Here is a 20301-nt window from a genome sequence, read left to right as displayed (position 1 = left end):
TTGGGCAGAAATTTCTGCAATGATAGAAATGTATTATATTTCTGCAATCCAAAACAGTAGCCACTAACCATATGTGGCTATTGAGAACTTGAAATGTGGCTAAATTTAATTTTATTCACTTGCATTTGTATTTAAATAGCCACATGTGGCTGCTGGCTAAAGTATTAGCCAGAGCTGTTCAGTTCTAATGCCTAAAGAATTCTCTCTCCCCATTTGTGATTCCACAAATTTGTGAGGTTGATTACACATAGTTCACTGAGTTGTTGAAAGAACTAATGAAATAAAGTGCCTAGTAAAATGTCTGGAACATTGTTGGCACTCAAAAAATAATAACAGCTGTTATTGAACAAAGTTGCAAATTTAAGTACTTTAAGTACATGCCATTAAATTTGGTTCTAAAGTCTTGTAAACGCACTTTTATTGATTTTTATCATGACTTTTTGTTTGCTAGTAGATGACCAATGTGTGGGCCTATATTTAAGCTCACAAACTAAAAATAGCAAATAACCATTTTGGGATCTCATTGAAGGCCCTTTGGTGATAAATGACTATTCCAAGTGGATCAGCTTGCTGCTTCTCATAATGAGCTAATTTGTTTTGACAAGAGCTAATTTAGCATCTGTAAAAATTGTATTTGTAACATTATTGTATTATTTTCAAACAGTGTCATCTGCAATTTGCTGAATGATTTTGAATAAGCATAGTGTTTTTATTTTCATACTTATTATTAAAGGAAAGGATTAAGTTTTTACTTATTGGAAACAGTATGATGTATTCTTTGGTTTAAATTAGTTTGGACATTTTAGAACTTTTTAGGAATAATGCTTCTATAACTTGTTGAGCTACCTTTTTCTGTTATTTTTTTTCTTGAGAAAAATAAATGAATTGGTTTGGACATAAAATAATTCTCTTTTTCTCCTGGCAATGGCTCACCATACTCTTTTCCATACAGAATTCAGAAAATAAAATGAACACAGATACTGAACATAAACACGCCATCATAATTAATCCTTGCAAATAATGTAATCCAATAATAAAATAAGCATAGTGATTATTTTCAGACCACGAAATTTGAAATTTATGGCAGAGATTAAAATGGCACCTCCCCAGTTCCTGAGAAGTGCCTGCTGAAAGACTGAAAGAGAAGGGATGCTTTTAAATTAAATGCATGCTTAAAGGCATTGGGAGAAAGTTGACATTCTTATTAAGAAGAGCAGTTAATCTACATCAGTTGGGAACCATTTTACAGTATTTGAAAAAAAAATGCCTTTGGACATAAGAGAAATGAGACCGAGTAGAAAGAGAAGGAAAAGTCACTTTGCCACAAGGGAGCCTGTCCAACCTGTCCCTCTAGCTTTGATGTGAGGAATGCAAGTCCTACCTCTTCCAGCCCAGACTGAGAGTCTGGGGGAGCAGAAGGGGAAGAGGGCGACCACCCCTACATGTGAGGATGAGGTGTTGTCAAGACTTACCAATTGGCATCACTAAGAAAAAAGGCAGCCAGCAGAGGACGAAGCAGCCCACCACGATGCCCAGAGTTTTGGCCGCTTTCTTCTCCCGGGAAAACTTGAGGAGTCTCACGGAGAAGTGTGTTTTGTTCTTGGCGCTCGAACCCCCGCTGCCCGCTGCGGGGACATTTTTCCGGTGGATGCGGAGCGTCACCTGCTCTGAGTCCGACTTGTCAGTCTTGAGGCCAGACTCCAGGCCCCGGCTCTCCCTCTTGGCTACCACGTAGACCCGGCAGTACATGACCAGGATGATGGCCAGCGGGACGTAGAAGGAGCCGAGCGCCGAGAAGAGCACATAGCCCGGCTCCTCCGTGATCTGGCAGATGGTCTCGTCCTCGGGGGCCGGCTGCCGCCAGCCGAACAGAGGCCCTATGGAGATGACGAGGGAGAGTGCCCAGACGCAGAGCAGAGCCAGGAGACCTCTCCTCGGGGTCACGATGCTGGGGTAGCGCAGCGGGTAGCTCACGCCGATGTAGCGGTCGATGGAGATGATGCAGAGTCCCATGATGGAGGCGGTGCAGCACAGGACATCCACCGCCGCCCAGATATTGCAAAAGACCCTGCCGAAGGCCCAGTAGCCCAGGATCTCGAAGATGGCAGAGAAGGGCAGCACCGTGGAGGTGAGCAGAAGGTCGGCCACGGCCAGGTTGACGATGTAGTAGTGAGTGACCGAATGGAGGTGCCGGTGGCAGGCCACAGAGAGGATCACTAGGATGTTCCCCAGCACCCCGAATATGATGAGGCTCCCCAAGATCACCCCGAGCAGAATGGCCTTGGAAATGTTCACCGGAGCCGGCGGGTGGGTGCAGTTGGAGCTGTCGGAAGCATTTCCGGAGAGAAACACCATGGTCCTAGCCGGGGCCGGCGAGGTCCGGCTCTCGAGGGCCACCTCGGGGCGGGGACGGAGGCGGGGGCGAGGGAGCAGGGAGTCAAAGGGCCTAGGTTCTGGAGAGTCCTGCCCGCCGGGTTTGGCTGGGGGTGAGAGAGAGCGCTCCGGTGGAAAGCAACCCCCGCCAGCCCTGGAAAGCCTCAGATGGCCACGCAAAGGGGCAGGGCACTGAAGACGGCATTGCCGGGGACACGCGGAGCTGCCCGCGGACCCTCTCCACCCGCTGCGGTGGGCCGGGGCCCCCACTCCATCCCTACCCGAGGAGTGACTCGAAGTTCGAGAAGACGCTTTGCACAACAAGCCAAGAATTACGGAAGTCCGCTTTTCCTCACTGTCTGATCCGTTCTGCTGGGGAGAAGATTCAGCATTCTGCACATCATTTGGAATTCAAAAATCCAGCTCCAGTCTCTGCCCCAAACCCCAGGCGAGTACGGGTCTGCCTTAGAAGCTCAAAGGCGGGGACTCCAGGCATCTGGGCACTGCTCCCGGGCCGCAGTCACGGCCCGTTCGGCTGCCACGCCACTGAAAAGAACGAGGCTCCCGCTGGACCCCGATTCTAGGTGCTCCGGCGAGGGAACGAGGTGGGCAATGCTGGCCACGAGCGCGGCGCCTGCGGAGCGTCGTTGCCCGCGTCCTCCTGAAAGAGCCGAAAGAAAAAGGTTGAGCGTGAGCCAGGCGCCCTGGGAGCGAGGCCTTGTCCAGCTCGACGGGCGGTGGACCCGGGCTGGGAGCCAGGCCCACCCTGCAGCAGGGGAGCGCCTTCGCGCCGCCTCGGCCACCGCAGCACCGCTGGGTAACGCGCTCCACGCCCCCTGCGCCCTGGCCCCTGGGAACCTACTTTCGAGCTCAGCCGCGCAGCGGCTGGCAGGAAAGAAACAAACCTCCACGGCGGCAGCGTCCCGCGGTCTGATTCCCGTACCTCGAAATTAAAATCCCCGTAGACCCCGAGGTCCGACTGCTGCAGGAGTGTGTGTCGCTCCGAGCCCAGCCGGTGGATCCGGAGGAGCTACCGAGCTGCTCATGGAACAGGTTGTCGCCCAGTAACCTGGAGCAGGCGGCTTGGGAGAGGGAACCACTGCGACCCGGGGACCGCAGGGACAGTGCCCTGCGCACGCTCACGCCGGAGGAATTCACACTTGGGCTCTGCGGGGCACGCGGATCTGTCTACTAGCCAAGTCGGCGGGAGAGCCAGGACGCCAGCAAAGTCCGGCGGGTCCTGGGGTCTGAACGCGACTCCAGGTCGCTCCAGAATTCCTTTGCGAACCCCAGGGTCAGCCACCCCAGGGGCTCTAGCAGCGACGCCACACCCGGCGGCTGGGAGCGGGGTGGGGGCGCCTCCCTCTTGCTAGGGGCTTTGCAAGTGGCAGTCACTGCGGATCTTGTAGGCGTAAAAATCATCCCTGCGCGCTACGGAGCAGGGCATCATCCTCAGACGTTCTGGCCCGGGGGCCACGGTTTGCGTAGGAAACCTAGATTTTCTCAACTAGAGGCTGACGTAGGGAATCCGACAGGAGGGAGTGCAACCAGGAACGTGTCCACCTGGCCTTTTGAAGACTCTGGGGGTTGGCCCCTGCCACAGGACCCCCGGGGTAGGCTATGGTGAAAATCACCAGCTTAAGACCTTTCAGATGATCCTAAAAGCAAGCAACTAGAGAAATCCGTTTTCTCCTACCTTAAGGTGATAAATAAAGGGTTAAAAAGACACTTGTTAACTAGGAGGCAACTTCGGTAGAATAAATAAGGAAAACAGAGTCAGGGGAGGAGGAGAGTGCTGGTTTCACAGCGGGTGAAAAAAGCGGGAGGGGCTTGGGAAAAGAGGGGCTCCGGTCTCACCCGGCGGCAGGGGGAGATCGCCCCTCACCCACTCGGCCCTGCTGGCTGCGGGTCCCCGGCGCCTTGGCTCACTCACCTGGAGCGCGGATGCCGGGCCACAGCGCCGCGCGCGGGGGGAGCCGACGCGGCTTCTGTCCCAGGAGCGGACCTACCCCCTCCCCTCTGCTATGGGAGAGGGGACAGTCTCTGCGAAGAATCAGACCTTAGTCCTTTGGCGCCCGCAGACTCATCCCACCGCCAAGGGCGCCTTTAAGCTCCTGGCTCGCTATCACTTTACCTGGAGATTTTAAAATATTAAGAGTGAAATAGAAAAAGAAAAAGAAAAAGAAAAAAAGAATACAGCCAACCAATAACTCCACAGTCACCCTGTTAATATTCAGCTCTCCACACCAGCAAAGAACCGCAAGGAACTTTGCAGCTCTCGCTGACGTAACACAGACAGTAGCCCCCGCTAGTACCGTAATCTCCTGCTGTTACCGTAAAGCCCTGCAACAACCAGCAAGTGTGCGTACTGCCGTAATTTTTATTTTCTGCTACCTGAAAATAACTGACTCCTCGCTTTACCTAAAAAAAACGTTGGCAGGGGAATTTTTATTTGTAGTAAATAATTTTTAAAAATAGTGTGAGTTTTAAAGTATAGAAAAAAATGGCACCCTCGCCAGATATATTGCTGTGTATGGTGTGTTTAAAGAAATGCCTGAGGAAGTTTCAACAGCTTGATTCAATTAACTCTTGGACTTGATTCTGTTACAATCAAGAAGAAGCTTTTTGCTATGCCACATCTGCAGGTAAATTATATTATTTGCAAATGTTTTCAGAGTCAAGAAAAATCAGATAAAAATCAATAAATCTGATTGCAATAAAATTTTATTTCCAAGAAAATAAAGTAAGCATATCCAAACCTTGTTAAATAGGATTCACATTTTCCTTAAACAAATGGTCTAAAAAGCATTATAGTCTTGCTGTACTTTCTTACGTGGTTTAGTGATTTTTAAATGCCACACATTCTTTTTCACAAGAAAAGTTATTTTTTAAAAAAAATTTATTTATTTTTTAGAAGGTACCAGGGATTGAACCCAGGACTTTGTACATGGGAAGCAGTTGCTCAACCACCATGCTGCAGGAATTAAACCACTGAGCTACGTCCGTTCCCGAGAAAAGTTACTCTTTAAAGGGAGCCGCTTCTCTTTGATTTTCTTTAATTTATTACTAGTTGGAGTTTAAAAAGCTGACACTGTCTTTTTGCTATTTTTCCTGTTAAATTCCATGTTCTCTTCATCTTGCAATTCTGAATATTGGGAAATACTATATTTTTTTCTCCCACTCTGATTCCCACTGCCTAAATCATCTTACCTTTTTATTTCTTCAAATAAATCATAATGCTCTTTTCTTAAAGTATTTACTAGATTCCTTTAAACCTAGTAACAAAGATATCACTGTGAGAAGTAGTATGCATGGAAATTCTCTCCCTTTAACTAATATTTACTAACATTATTACCTCTTCCAAGGGAGATAACATTTGGGAGGGCTTTCATAGCAATAAACTTAAAATGCCTCCAAGATATTTCCATGTAGATCAGGGAACCTTACTTCATTGAAGATCTAAAATTTGGATTTTCTGTTCTCCTCTATACAACCAACCTTGCATGTTTGTAGGGATCGTACTCATACCTGTCACATATGATCTGGCTTTATTTTGAAAATAAACACAAATGTCTTGCTCATCAATTTGAATTTTATGCTGTAGGAGGAGCATACAGATAAAGGAGGCAGGAAAACGGGGTTCTTTTAAACCTAGCTATCATTCTTGCTTTCTCTGGAATTCAGTCTCCTTGGATGGAACCTGGACTACAATTCCCTGTGACTCTTACACTTTATCTAATATGTTTATAGTTTCTTTTCTTCAGAAATCTCATCTGCCAGAGGGATATAGATTATTTAGTTTCATATTCGTTAATCTTATGTCATGAATGTGAGCACTTCATTAAAATGTGTTCCCCTGTGGTTAAAAAATGTAGTGTTAACAAGAAAAACAACCCAAAATTGCTAAGCTCTGCAAGGTCTAAATTTACAAAGGTCTTTAAAACACCTAGCTCACTCCCCCAACACACAAGAATACACACAACCCACCCCCTCTTCCCCCAAGTAACTAATTAGCTACTGCCAAAACTCAGAAAAACAGGATCTTTATGTTTGGCCTCATATATGTTATCAGATAGGTCTTTGGCCTGTAAATATTAAGCTTGCAGAGAACTAACTCTTAGAATCAAATTTTCAGTCACTAACCAGAAACTCAGAAAAAAGAAATTCCCCACCTGTTGGTTAATCTTTAAAGAAGGGTTGGCATGCATATTCCAGAAGGGGTCTAAATTAAAGACACATGCTGGTGGACTAAAGAGAGTAAGATATGGAGGCATAAAGATGCTGTCCATACCTTCCCATGTGACCCCTGCCAAACTCATCTTTTTTGACACTTTTTTCCTTTTTTCCTTTTTTTTTTTTTTAGGGTAGGCAAAGGAGCAGAGAGTTTATTAAGAAACAATAAAAAGACAAGATACGTACATGGTCCACACCTCAGCATGGACTGTGCGCCTACTACAAGTGAGTTGCTGGTTTCCTAATTTTTAAAGGGAGACAACAAAACCTCTCAGAGCTCTTGTTAGTACAGAATGCAATTATGTCTCTCAAGAAAGCAGCTCATAATGCTTGTTAACCCTTTTGTTATTGACCTTACTAACCCTATCTCTTTTTGCTCATTTTGTTTGCTACCTTAAAGTGAAAAACACTTTGAACCCAGAGTACTCCAAATCCCACATGTAACACAAACATTGATAAATTCAGCTGGAGAAATGTGCTAAATAACCTGAGAATTATTCCTGGACCCAATGGTGTAATCCGAATGAGCGGTACTGTGACCCAATACGGCAGAGTAGGGAGATCTGAGCCTGGCCACTGGCTGTTCTTCCTTTTCTTCCCACTTCCCTTTGTCCCATACCATGTAAATATGTCTGTAAACAGTTGAGTCCACATAACTAGACAGCTGCCCTTGACCTTGGTTATTAGGGAGCATACAACTGTTATGTGGACTGCCCTTGAGAGGATGGACTCAGGAAAAAGAACTAAGGGCCCTGAAAGTGGTTGTGTGGCCATTTTGGGCAGGGAATTGTGCGTCAAGAGCAGTGTCTAGAAGGGAGGGTGAAGGCTCCAGCTGGGCATATCCCTTTAATTCCATGGATTCTTTGTCCCATTACGAGGACCATGACCAGAAGGAGTCAGAGCTGGGCTCTCTAAAGCCTGAAACCTAAGGCAAGTCCTCCTCTGACTTGAGTCTTAAGAGTGCTACTCTGTAGACTTTAAGTAAGTTAGAAATTGAGAAATTTCTTGATGGGGAGGTTATGGGATTCATGGGAAGATAGGATTTGATTTAAGGCCTGCAAGGTAAGCAGGATTCAGACTGGTAGACAAATGTCCTTGAAGAAGGAAAATCAACAGCCACTGCAGAGAAGAGAGGTGTCCTTGTCAAAGACAGTGGAGGAACCAGTATGACTAGAGAAGAAGGATCTGCTGGTCAATCAAATTGAACCTTATGCTTTTGTTTGGCAGGACTCTGTTAGTGACCAGTGAGATAGTCAGCAAGTCCAGAAAGTTTTGAGGGGAAAAAAAAAAAAAAAAGAATCTGTCCAACATTCTCTTAGAAAACAATATACAATGGAATTGGGGGTTTATCAGGATTTATGATTCCAGGTGACAAAGTAGAGGGCTTAATGTTAGAATCTAACAAAAAAGATCTGTTTTTTAGAAGATGAAACCTCATGGAGTCAGAATCTAGAATATAAGTTATCAGGGACTGTGTGGGGGTAGAAAATGGAGAGTTAATGCTCTTTGTACAGAGTTTATATTTGGGTTGATCATAAAGTTTTGGTATGGATGGTGGTGATGGCAGCAAAACATTGTGAATGAAATGAGCGGCACTGAGTTATTTTTTGAATGTGGTTAAAAGGAGGAAATTTTGTCATATATATGTAAAATTTAGAGTAATTTAAAAAAATGCATAGGACTGTACAACACAGTGAATCCTATTGTAAATGACAGACTATGGTTAATAGTATTTTTATAAGCATGTTCTTTCTTAAATTGTAACACATGTACCACACTAAAGCATGGTGTTAATAATAGGGTGCTATTTGGGAAATCTGTATTGGATGCATCATTTTTCCGTAAATCTACAACTTCTTTCATGAAAAAATTTGAAATGGGAGGAAAATGAAAAATATTGCTCAGAAAGATACTGATGAAGTATCAAGTCACAATTCTCCAAACAAGCATGGTGTTATCCTTTATCAAACTGAGAATATTATTACACTATTAAAGAAAATCTTTGAAAAGAAAATAATTCTGTCTTTAACATCATTTGTTCTGCTCATTCTTGTTGGCTTGAGAGAATAATTTGCTCTAACTCCTGGGAGTTGCATCATTCTACCCATACATTGTAGGAATATCCTGGAAGGAATATGGGATCAGGTCATTCTGTAGCTAGATCAGGAAAATAATTCCTTTAAAACAGTTGAGCATTGCTCTTGCATAGAAAATGTAAGTTAAGGCATATCAGTCAAATTCTCGTGAGAAATTTGTCAAATATCATCTGAAAAAGGGAAGTGAAAGACCTAAATCAATAACTGTACCAAATGTAGAAACATTTTACCTCTTATCTCAACCTGTGAATCAAATTTTATAGGCACATTAAAATGTTTGTTGACCTCTTTTGATTATAAATTACATCTTCATAATAGCACATTTTGAAAAATCAGAAATGTATGAAAATACTCTACAACAGAATACAAATTCTTCTTGAATGCATATGGATCATTCTCCAGGATAGGCCAAATCTTAGGTCACAAGTAAAGTTTCAATAAATTTAAAAATATTGAAATCATGCAGTGTATATCCTCTGACCATAATGTAGTGAAGCTAGAAATCAATAACAAATGGAGAAATAGAAAATTCACAAATATGGGCAATTAAACAACATACTCGTAAACAACCAGTGGGTTAAGGTGGAAATGACAAGGAAAATTATGAAATATTTTGAGGAGGATGAAAATGAAAATCCAACTATCAAAACCTTTGGGATGCAGTGAAGGCAGTGCTGAGAGGCAGATTTATAGCTAAAATACTTATATTAAAAAAGAAGAAAGACTTCAAATCAGAGACCTAACCTCAACATGGAAGAACAAGGAAAAGAGGAGCAAACTAAACCCAAAGCAAGGAAAAGGAAGAAAATAACAAAAGATTAGAATGGAGATAAGTGAAATAGAGAACGACAAAAGTAATAAAAAACTAATAATAGAACCAACAAACCAACAGTTGTTTCTTTGAAAAATCAATAAAATTGATGAATCTTTAGGTAGACTGACAAAGAAAAGAGATAGGATACAAATAATTAGAATCAGAAATGAAAAAGGGGACATTACTACTGACCCCACTGAAATAAAAAGGACTATAAGAGGATACTATGAACAGCTGCATGCCAGTAAATTAGATAACCTAGATGAAATAAACAAATTATTAGAAACATGCAAACCAACTCTACTGATTCAAGAAGAAATGGAAGATCTCAACAGACCAATTACAAGTAAACTCTTCCAAGAACTTGAAGTGGAGAGAATACTCCCTAGTTCTTTCTTTGAGGCAACAACACCCTCATACCAAAGCCAGATAAAGATATTATAAGAAAAGAAAATTGCAGATCAATATCTCTTATGAAAATAAATACAAAAATCCTCAGCAAAATACTAGGAAACCAAATCCAACAAAACAATAAAAAATTATACACCAGAATCATATGAGATTTATCCCTCATTTTCAAGGTGTATCCTCATAATAAAATCAATTAATGAAATATATCACATTAACAAAATGAAGGGAAAAATATATATATTCATGCCAATTGATGAAGAAAAGACAATATGCAGCACCCCTTCTTGATAAAAACAAAAACAAAAGCATGTAGAACACTAGAAATAGAAAGAAACTTTCTCAACATGACAAAGGGCATGTATAAAATCTCACAGCTAACATCCAACTTAAAGATAAAAGACAAAGTTTTCCTGTTAAGATCAGGAAGGAGACAAGGACACCCATCGTAACCTCTGTTATTCAACATTGTACTGGAAGTTCTAGCCAGAGCAATTAGACAAGAAAGAGAAATGAAAGTCATCCAAACTGGAAAGAAAGAAGTTTAACTTCCCTATTTGTAGATGAAATGATCCTCTATACAGAAAATCCTGAAAAATCCACTACAAAGATCCTAAAGCTAATAAATGAATTTAATAAAGTAGTAGGATACAAGATTAACACCCCAAAATCAGTGGTGTTTCTATACACAAGTAATAGATGATCAGAAGAAGAAATCAAGAAAAAAAATTCCATTTACAATAGCAACTAAAAGAATCAGATATCTAAGAATAAATCTGACCAAGGATGTAAAGTTCTCCTGCATAGAAATCTATAAAACATTGCTAAGAGAAATCAAATAAGAACTAAATAAATGAAAAAATATTCCATTTTCATGAATTAGAAGACTAGATGTTGTTGATGCCAATCTTACCCACAGCAATTTTTAGATTCAATGCAATCCCAATCTAAATTCTAACAACTGTCCTTGCAGAAATGGAAAAGCCAATTATCAATGTTATATAGAAGAATAAGGGGCCCCAAATAGCCAAAGCCATCTTGAAAATGAAGAATAAAGTTGGAGGATTCACACTTTCCAATCTTAAAATATATTGCAAAGTCACAAAAATCAAAACAGCATGGTTCTTGCACAAGGACAGACCTATAGACCAATGGAATTTAATTGAGAGCTCAGATATCAACCCACACATAAATGGCCACAGATTTTTGACAAGGGGTCAAAGACCATTCAATTGCAAAATAATAGTCTCTAACAAAATGTGATGGGAAAACTGGTTCTCCATTTGCAAAAAAAAGTAGGGCCCCTGCTTCACACCTTGAATAAAAATCAATTAAAAATAGGTCTCGGGGAAGCAGATTTGGCTCAGTGGGTAGAGCGTCTGCCTACAACATGTGAGCTCTGGGGTTCAAATCCAGGGCCTCCTGACCCGTGTGATGAGCTGGCCCATGTGCAGTGCTGATGCGCGCAAAGAGTGCTGTGCCACGCAGGGGTGTCCTCCATGTAGGGGAGCCCCACGCACAAGGAGTGTGCCCCATAAGGAGAGCCGCCCAGCGCGAAGAAAGTGCAGCCTACCCAGGAGTGGCACCGCACACACAGAGAGCTGATACAGCAAGATGACGCAACAAAAAGAGACACAGATTCCCAGTGCCACTGACAAGAATATAAGCGGACACAGAAGAACACACAGCGAATGGACACAGAAAGCAGACAACCGGGGGTGGGGGGGCCAGGGGAAGGAGAGAGAAATTAAAAAAAAAAATCTTAAAAAAAAAATAGATCTGGGACCTAAATATAGGAGCTAAAACTATCAAACTCCTAAAAGAAAACATAAGGAAGCATTTGGGACCTTGTATTAGGCAATGGTTTCTTAGACTTTATACCCAAAGTATAACCAACAAAAGAAAGAATAGATAAATGGGAACTCATCAAAATTTTTAAAAAATTTGCCTCAAAGGACTTTGTCATGAGAGCAAAATGACAACCAATACAATGGAAGAAAATATTGAGAAAGCCCATATCCATTAACAGTTTAATATCCAGATTATATAAAGAAATCCTTCAACTTCACAGCCAAAAAACAAACAACCCTATTAAAAAATAGCCAAAAAACTTGAATAGACATGTCTCCTAAAAGATATTCAAATGGCCAGAAAGTATATGAAAAGATGCTCAACATCATTAACCATGAGGGTAATGCAATTCAAAGAACAGTGCAATACTGTTTCACACCCAACAAAAGGGCTACTATTAAGAATACAGAATAATTACAAGTTTTGGAGAGGATGCAAAGCAATAACATTCATTCATTGCTGGTGGCTATGTAAAATGGTGCACCTAACTGTGGAAGACAGTTTGGCAGTTCCTTGGAAAGTTAAGTATAGAATTACCATATGACCCAGTAATCCCACTACTATGTCTATTTCCCAAGAAATTGAAAGCAGGGACTTGGACAAATATTTGCACACTGATGTTCTTATCAATTATATTTACAATTGCCAAAAGATAGAAGCAACTCAAGTGTCCATAAACAGATGAATAGATAAATAAAATGTGGTATGTAAGTGGTATATATTTATAGTGCAATATTATTCAGCCATAAAATGTATAAAGTTCTGATACATGCTACAACATGGATGAACCTTGAAGACATGTTAGTGAAATAAGTCAGACACACAAAGACAAATATTGTATGACCTCATGGATAAGAAATAATTAGAATAAGTACACTCAGAGAGTCAGAATCTAAAACATAGGTTACCAGGGGATGGAATAGGAATAGGGAATGGGAAGTTAAGGCTTAAAATGTACAGGGTTCCTATTTGGAATGATAGAAATATTTTGGTAATAGATGGTGATGGTTGCTCAATATTATGAACATAATTAACAACACAGATAAATATCTGAATGTGGTTAAAAGGGTAAAGGTTAGGTTGTAATAGAATAACAGAATAAAAATTAAGAAACAAAATAATCCACAGACCTGCACTACACAGTGAGCCCTAATTTAAACCATGGACTATATAGTTAATAGCACAAAAATATAAAGATGCTTTCATCAATTGTAACAAATGTTCCACACCAATGCAAGATGTTAATAATAGAGTGGTTTATGGGAATCCTGTATTTTATGTGTGATTGTTCTGTAAGCACACAACTTCTCTAATAAAGAAAAAAAAATGAAAATAAAAATTATCTCTAATCGTACCACTGGAGAAATAGCCACTGCTAAAGATTTGTTGCATTTTCGACTTTTTACTTATAGGTATATTCTATACACATAGGACTATATATATACACACACACAGTATATACATGTATATATTATATATGTATATGTAATACATGCAAATAAACAATTTGTACCATACTGTGATCATATACATTCTTATAGTATTTAATTTCTGTCAAGTTATGATTTATAATGGCTGTACAGCAATTCCATCTATGTACATGTCGTGATAAATTTAATTATTCTACCAATGGATATTTAGGCTTTTCAAAAATTTCTGATCTATAACTTGCATTTTGAAAACTATCCCCATATATAATGTTGTACTCTTAATTCTTTCAGTGAAATTTTAGAATCAAATATTATGAACATTTGAGTTATAATAGATATTGCTCTCCAGAAAGTTTTACAAATTTATACCCCCAACAGTAGTGTATGACAGAATCTGTTTTTCTACCCATTGCCAATCTTGTATATTTATATTAAAATAGGCAAGTAAGTGTATATATAAATTAAAGAAACAGCTGATTTGATAAGTGAAAATATCTTATTATTTAAGTTTGTATTCTTTATTTATTTGACATTTGCATTTATTCATTTGTGATTTGCTTGTCCATGCTTGTATTAGTTAGGATTTGGTTTAATAAAACAAAACAGAAACTGCTCTAGGTATTTCAAAGCAGGGAGTGATTTAATACAGGAAATTAGAGACTTAGAAAACAATTGGGAAGGATTGAAAGAACATATCAGTGAAAGCTGCTACCAACCCTCAAGAAGTCTGGAAATACTGGATGGAACGTGGGAAAGTGTGGGCTATGGTGTGGAACACGGGACATGGGGTGCAGCGATGCCCAGAGATGTACTCACCAGATGCAATGGATGTGACCTGATGATGGGGGAGAGTGTTATTGGGGGGGAGTGGTAGGGTGGGGGTGGTGGGGGCGAATGGGGACCTCATATTTTTTTTAATGTAATATCTTTTTAAAAAATGAATAAATTGAATAGAATATGAAAAAAAAAAAAGAAAGAAGTCTGGAAGTGCAGGAATATCAGGAAACCACCCTGATGAGCTGAGCTACGTGGAGTATCAGTGATTTGCAAAACACCCAGAAGCTCCTGGCAAAACCTCTTCTCTTTTGTTGAAGACTGCAACTGTACCCAACACTGCTGCAGAATGAACAATGGCTTTTGCTTTATTCCCATCTTCCAAATCTCACAGTAATTCCTCTCATTTGTGGATTGAAACTCAGAATTTGTTTGCAGAGATTATTTCAGTCATTGCAATGCAGAGGAGAGCACAGAAGTAGGAAAATGGTTCTAAGTGGCCAGTTTGGTACAATGGCCACTGCCCATTTTTATACTGGCGTTACCTCTTTTATCTTGTTGATTTGTAAGAATTCTTTTTATATTATGGCAGCCTTGCAAATGTGCCACTCAAGTCTCCTACTCTGGGGAGCATAGTTGACTGATAGTTCCAGCTTTCTCCCTTCTGGATCCATCCCTGTGTTCACATTACACTTCCCACAGGCTCCTCTGAACAAATAGCTAAAACAATAGGGTTCTAATGCAGGTCCATTCTTGCAAGACACTTTCTTGAATGGGCAACTTTGTCTCAGAACTCCCCATCAGTTTGGTTGAAACTACAACAATATGAGGTTTTTCACACCCAATTCTCCTTCCTAGAGGTCATACCTGAATCATGGTCTGAAGTTTCTCCTCGCCTTCTCCACCTCTCTCCTCTTTTTTCTTCACAGGTTCCTCCCAACCCCACACAATAAATCTCATATGTTTAATTGCATCTTGGTGTCTGCTAAAAGGATACCAATTAACACATATATTATGGATATTAACCCTTTGCAATATTTGTTATTTCCCCCGTTATAGACATTTAAAGGAAAACATTTCAGAATTTATATAGAAAACCTTTTCATATAAGTTCTTTCATAATACAAAAAGTGTCATACCCTACAAATCTACCTGTCCATATGTTATGCATGTTTTATAAGATTTTAATGGTCTGTGATTTTTTTCTTTATGGTCAGAGTGGTTGACCTCATGAAGGAACACAGAGGAGTAGAGGAGTTTCCTTATTTCTCTCTACACAGAGAATTTTCCTTCCACACTTAAGAAAAGAAAAACAAACCAATATTTACACTTCTTTTTTTTCACTTTCTGAAACCGCCTTCATCATTTTTGTTTACTCCCTTATAGCAATCAAGTGAATCCAATTAAGTATGCTGTAATAAACCTCTAAAAAAATATATCACGAGAAGTCAGGCCAATCTGATTTTATCAGAAGCATCACTTGTTACTGGGAAACCCTTGGAAAGAACAGTTAAATGATCAACAGAAAATAACTTGTAAAAAAAAACCAAGAAGTCAGGCCAATCTGATTTTATCAGAAGCATGGAAACTCCAAAGAACTCATGGAAAGAACAGTTAAATGATCAACAAAAAATAACTTGTTAAAAAAAATGCTTGAAGGCTGAGGATCTTGAGCATATGTTCAATATTTTTGTGACAAGGGGATTCCCAAATAAGGGGAAGAAAGCAAATTTTTAATGAAGGAAATACTGAGTCTATACTAGTTTAGGCTAGTATAGAGGGTTTAATCTCCATTAGCCTTTTCTCTACAACTTCTGCCAAGACAAAAGTAAAATATGTACTTGCGGTGTAAAATCAACTTCAAGACAAGAAGCCTAGCCCCCCCTTCCAACTAGATTTGTACCTTTCAATTTCCACATATAGAAATTCCATAGCTACTGGTGGTCTATAACAAAAAAATCAAGATGGATAATCAAGGCCATTGGTCGAGCATTTGGAGCAACAAAATTTCCAAAATGACTATTGATCTTGGTTAAATTTCATAGCAAGACACTCAGTTTATCACTTCTTACATTGGTCAAGATCGCAGCAAGAAACAAATTGCATGCTGGAAAGGGTTTAACAAAAGAAAAGTTAATAAAAAGCCTTTTGATGGTGGCAGGCTATTTGGATTTCCATAAGGAAAATGTAAACTAAATTTAGAGCTCTACCCCACACTATAGATAAAGTAAATGAAAGCTAGATTAAAGATATAAATGTGAAAAATAAAATTTTAAACAATTTAAAAGAAATATAGGGAGATATATTTTCATACTTAGGAAAATACTTTTAAAATATGACACAAAAATATAAATTGTGATAAAATGGCTAAAATGAACTATATTATAGTCAATATATCAGAATGGTAAAAGTTAAACTATAACTTAATTAAGAGCATATTTGTAAAACATAACAGACTAAGATTATTTTCCAGAATAAGCATGTGCATCTCAGGTCTCCTTTGCTTCTGAAGAGAAGTCATACAAATTTTTATAACTGTTTCTTTGTAGGTAATGTGTTATTTTTCTCTCATGCTTTTAAGAGTGTCTTTTTATATTTGTATTCCAGCAGCTTGAGTATGATGTGTTTAGACAGATGTTGTATTCAGCCTGTTTAGCATCTTTGACCTTGTAAATTTAGGTTTTACACCACTTTGTGGAAAATTCCAGTCATCATTTCTTCAAAGATTTTTTTCCTGTCCCATTCTTTTTTTCTTCTTTCTTGATTCCAGTTGCATGTATGTGAGACTATTTGGTGGTATTTCACCAGTCATTGAGGCTAGGTACATTTTCTTCAATATTTTTCTGTTTTTCAGACTGGGTAATTTCTAATGATCCATCTACAAGTCCACTGATTCTTTTCTTCTGCCATCATCAATATTGTTAGTCCATCCACTAGTTTTTAATAATTTAAGTTAGCGCACACTCTATTTCTAAAATCCACAATTGTTTCTTTTTTATATCTTTAATTTCTCTGTTATGATTCCTCACTTGTTCATTCACCATAACTATATTTTCCTTTAAGTACTTGAATATATATATATTTAACAAATCAATTTTATTGATACATATTTATAAAGCATAAATCCATCCAAAGTGTACAATCACTGGTATTTGGTATAATCACATGGTTATGCATTCATTACTCCAATCATTTTCAGAGCATTTTCATTATTCCAGTAATAATAATAATAATAGTAATAATAAACAAAAACTGATCAACTAAACAAAACACATCATTTCTCAATCTCTCTATGCTTCCCCTGCCATACATAGCTGCTATTTTGTTTCCTTCTCTCTAGTTTATCTGTATTTATATTTTGTAAAAAGTCTTATATATGCAATATCATTCATATTCATATTTTACATAAGGTTTCACTATGTTATACAGTCCCATGTTACATTTTTTAGCTTTGCTTCTAGTAATGCACATGTCCTTAGACTTTCCCTTTCAACTGCTGTCATACCCATGTAATAGCTCTGCTAGTCACAAACAGCATTCATTTCCAAAGGTATATAGACAACCTTTTAACCAATTCTGCAGATTAACCATCAGCATTCCTCATTCTATTTTCTATCCTCATTCTACTTTCCAATGTCCTACATTCTAATTATTAATTCTATGAATATATCTTTAATAGCTGTTTTAATATCTTTGCTAATTTCAACACCTGAGTCATTATGGAATTAGTTTCTATTCACTGTTTATCCCCCATTTTAAATACAGGTCATTTTTCATATTTCTTCATATATGTAGCAATTTTTTATTATGTGCTGGACATTATGAATGATACATTTTAGGTCATCAGACTTAGTTACATTCTTCTGAAGATTGTTGATTGTTTCAGTAGGCAGCTAATTTCTTTCTTCTAGAAGTCCTCCATTTAGTATAATGTTTGCTGTATCTTTTGATAATCTCATCAGTTAAAGGATTTAGTATCTATATCTAGTTTGCATATTGTACTACCTGAAAAAAATTATATCCAGCTTCCCTTCTTTCTTTGTACGCTGGAGTAGTTTGAACAAATTTGGGTTTTTGCTATTTGAAAGTTTTATAAACACAACTATGAAAACCTTGGTGCAATGTATTTTTAGGAGGGAAAATTTTATCTATCAGTCTATTTCTTTTATGATTTATATGATTTATGATTTTAGGATTTATTCTCATCTTGCATTTTTGTTGTTATACTTCTCTCCATTTTAATCTAACTTTTTATAGTTTTTGGTGTATGCATTCCAATGACATCCTCTTACAACTTGGAAATTTTTACTCTGTTTTTCATTACGTCTTTTTCATTCCTAATATTGTCTAAATGTCCCTTCTCTCCTCTTTTCTTAATCAGTTCTGAAAGAGGGCTATGTATTTTCAAAAATTTGGTTATGATTTTGTTGGTCATCTCTTTTGTTGTTTTTGCATATTCGTCACAGTTTTTTTTTGTCTTTTCATCTTTTTTAAGAACAATTCTTTTATTGATAACATCTAAAATATAATTTTAAAGAATTTTATGGTTCATGCATTTGGTGTTTTCAAATAACTCTGTCTAGCTCAAGATCCCAAAGATTTTTCCTACTTTTTTCTACAAGTTTCATGGTTTGAACTAAGCTTTTTAACATTGTACTTTTTAGTTTCTATTGGTATTAGTTTTAATTTTACCTGTTCATTTCATATTTAATGGCATTGGGAATAACAAGTATTACTATGCTTTCTCTTCCATTCATTTATGCTATTTTCTTTTTATTATTATTCTACTGTCTTTGGTTTTATGCTAATATTCTTTACTGGCATATTAGACATTGTTAAATTAGGGCATTTTATTTATTTTTAAACTTAGTTTTCAAATAAAATGTAATTACAGTAATACATTTACCTCTGAATTCCACTAAACATCCCACAAGTTTTCTTTTGGTATAAAATGCTTTCATAGCTATTCAGTTCTAAACATTTCCTACATTCCAATATGTGTTTTTTCTTTACCCATGAATTAGTTAAAGTTGTGATTTTGGGGGGAAATAAAAATTTTAAGCTATTTTTTAGTGTTGCTATTGTGTCCTCCCTCTTTTTTCATTGCTAGTCCAGCTAATGGTTTGTCAATTTTATTGATCTTTTCAAAGAACCAAATTTTGGTTTCATTAATTCTATTGTTTTTCTTCTCTATTTCACTTTTCTCCATTTTAATCTTTATTATATCCTTCCTTCTGCTAAATTCTGGCTTACTTCACTCTTTTTTTTTTTTTTTGCATGCCCCTATGTGAGTGGTTAGGTTACTAATTTGAGATCTCTTTTTTAAAATTTTATGAACAAACTCTTCATATCCACCAAACATACACTCTCCCTCCTCCCCCAGTAACTACTGAATTACTTTCTGTCTCTATGACTTTATTATTTCTAGAGATCTCTTATAAATTATATCCTACACTATTTGTCCTCATGTGTCTTGCTTATTTCACTGAACATAATGTTTTCAATGTATTGTTTAATTTCCAAATACTTGTGAATTTTCTACTTCTTAATGATTTCTAGCTTTGTTCAACTGTGGTAAGAAAAGATATTTTGTATGATTTCAATCTTTTAAAATTTATTGAAACTTGTTTTTCAACTAACATGTGATTTGTTATAGAGAATGATCCATGTACACTTGAGAAGAATGAGTATTTTCTGCTTTCTTAGTTGAAGTGTTGTATATGTCTATTAAGTCTAATTGGTTTATAACATTTTTGAAATCCTGTATTTCTTATTGAACTTCTGTCTAGATGTTCTCTGCATTATTGAAAATGGTGTACTAAAGTCTCCTACTTTTAATGTAGAATTGTCTATTTCACCCTTTAAATCTGTCAATGTTTGCTTTATATATTTTGGGACTTTGTTTTTAGTTGCATATTTATTATCAGTAAGTTCTTGTAATAAATTGACTCTTTTGTCAACATATAGTTTCCTTCTTTGTCCCTGAGAACAATTTTTGATATAAAGTTGATTTTATCTGATATTAGTGTAGACACACCCACCTTCACTTGGTTACAATTTGGAGGAAGTATTATTTTCTATCTTTCACTTTCAACCTATTTTTGTCTTTGAATTTAAGGTGAATCTCTGGTAGATAGCGTATAGTTGGGCCATGCTTTTTAAAATCCCTCCTACCAATCTCAGCCTTTAATCTGGAGAGTTTAATCCATTTAGATTTAAAGTAACTATTAATAATGTTGGACTGACTTTTGTCATTTTACTATTTGTTTTTTTGTAAGTAATATACATTTTGGTCCCTTAATTTTTCTATTACTAATTTTGT

At 38.0% G+C, this 20301-nt stretch overlaps 1 protein-coding gene and 1 long non-coding RNA gene across 17 annotated transcripts in view; one reads left to right on the top strand and one right to left on the bottom strand.

Annotated features, from left to right (window-relative positions):
• The window catches only part of ADRA1A (adrenoceptor alpha 1A), a 117600-nt gene extending 112915 nt beyond the window's left edge, over positions 1-4685 (bottom strand). For 7 of the 16 annotated variants that reach the window (XR_011647467.1, XR_009183437.1, XM_058287818.1 and 4 more), the window contains exons 1-2: positions 4307-4685; positions 1473-3034 (exon numbers count right to left, since the gene is read on the bottom strand). Coding sequence is in view for 12 of the 16 variants with exons in the window: in XM_058287818.1 (XP_058143801.1) it covers positions 1473-2355 (883 nt within the window). In the remaining 4 variants the exon portion in view is untranslated. Of the gene's footprint in view, positions 1-1472 lie in introns of all 16 variants that reach the window. The other 9 variants (XR_011647468.1, XM_058287820.1, XM_058287822.2 and 6 more) reach the window with 5 other exon arrangements.
• Positions 4686-4692: 7 nt separating this feature from the next.
• LOC131275968 (uncharacterized) lies at positions 4693-8605 on the top strand. Its single transcript, XR_009183439.1, has 2 exons — positions 4693-5018; positions 6737-8605. It is a non-coding gene; the product is annotated as an uncharacterized lncRNA (long non-coding RNA).
• Positions 8606-20301: the final 11696 nt, after the last annotated feature.

The sequence above is a fragment of the Dasypus novemcinctus genome, chromosome 25 (assembly GCF_030445035.2).
Source record: "Dasypus novemcinctus isolate mDasNov1 chromosome 25, mDasNov1.1.hap2, whole genome shotgun sequence".
Lineage (NCBI taxonomy): Eukaryota > Metazoa > Chordata > Mammalia > Cingulata > Dasypodidae > Dasypus > Dasypus novemcinctus.
Note: the sequence above shows the minus strand (reverse complement) of the source record. Positions and strands in the feature narration are given on the sequence as shown.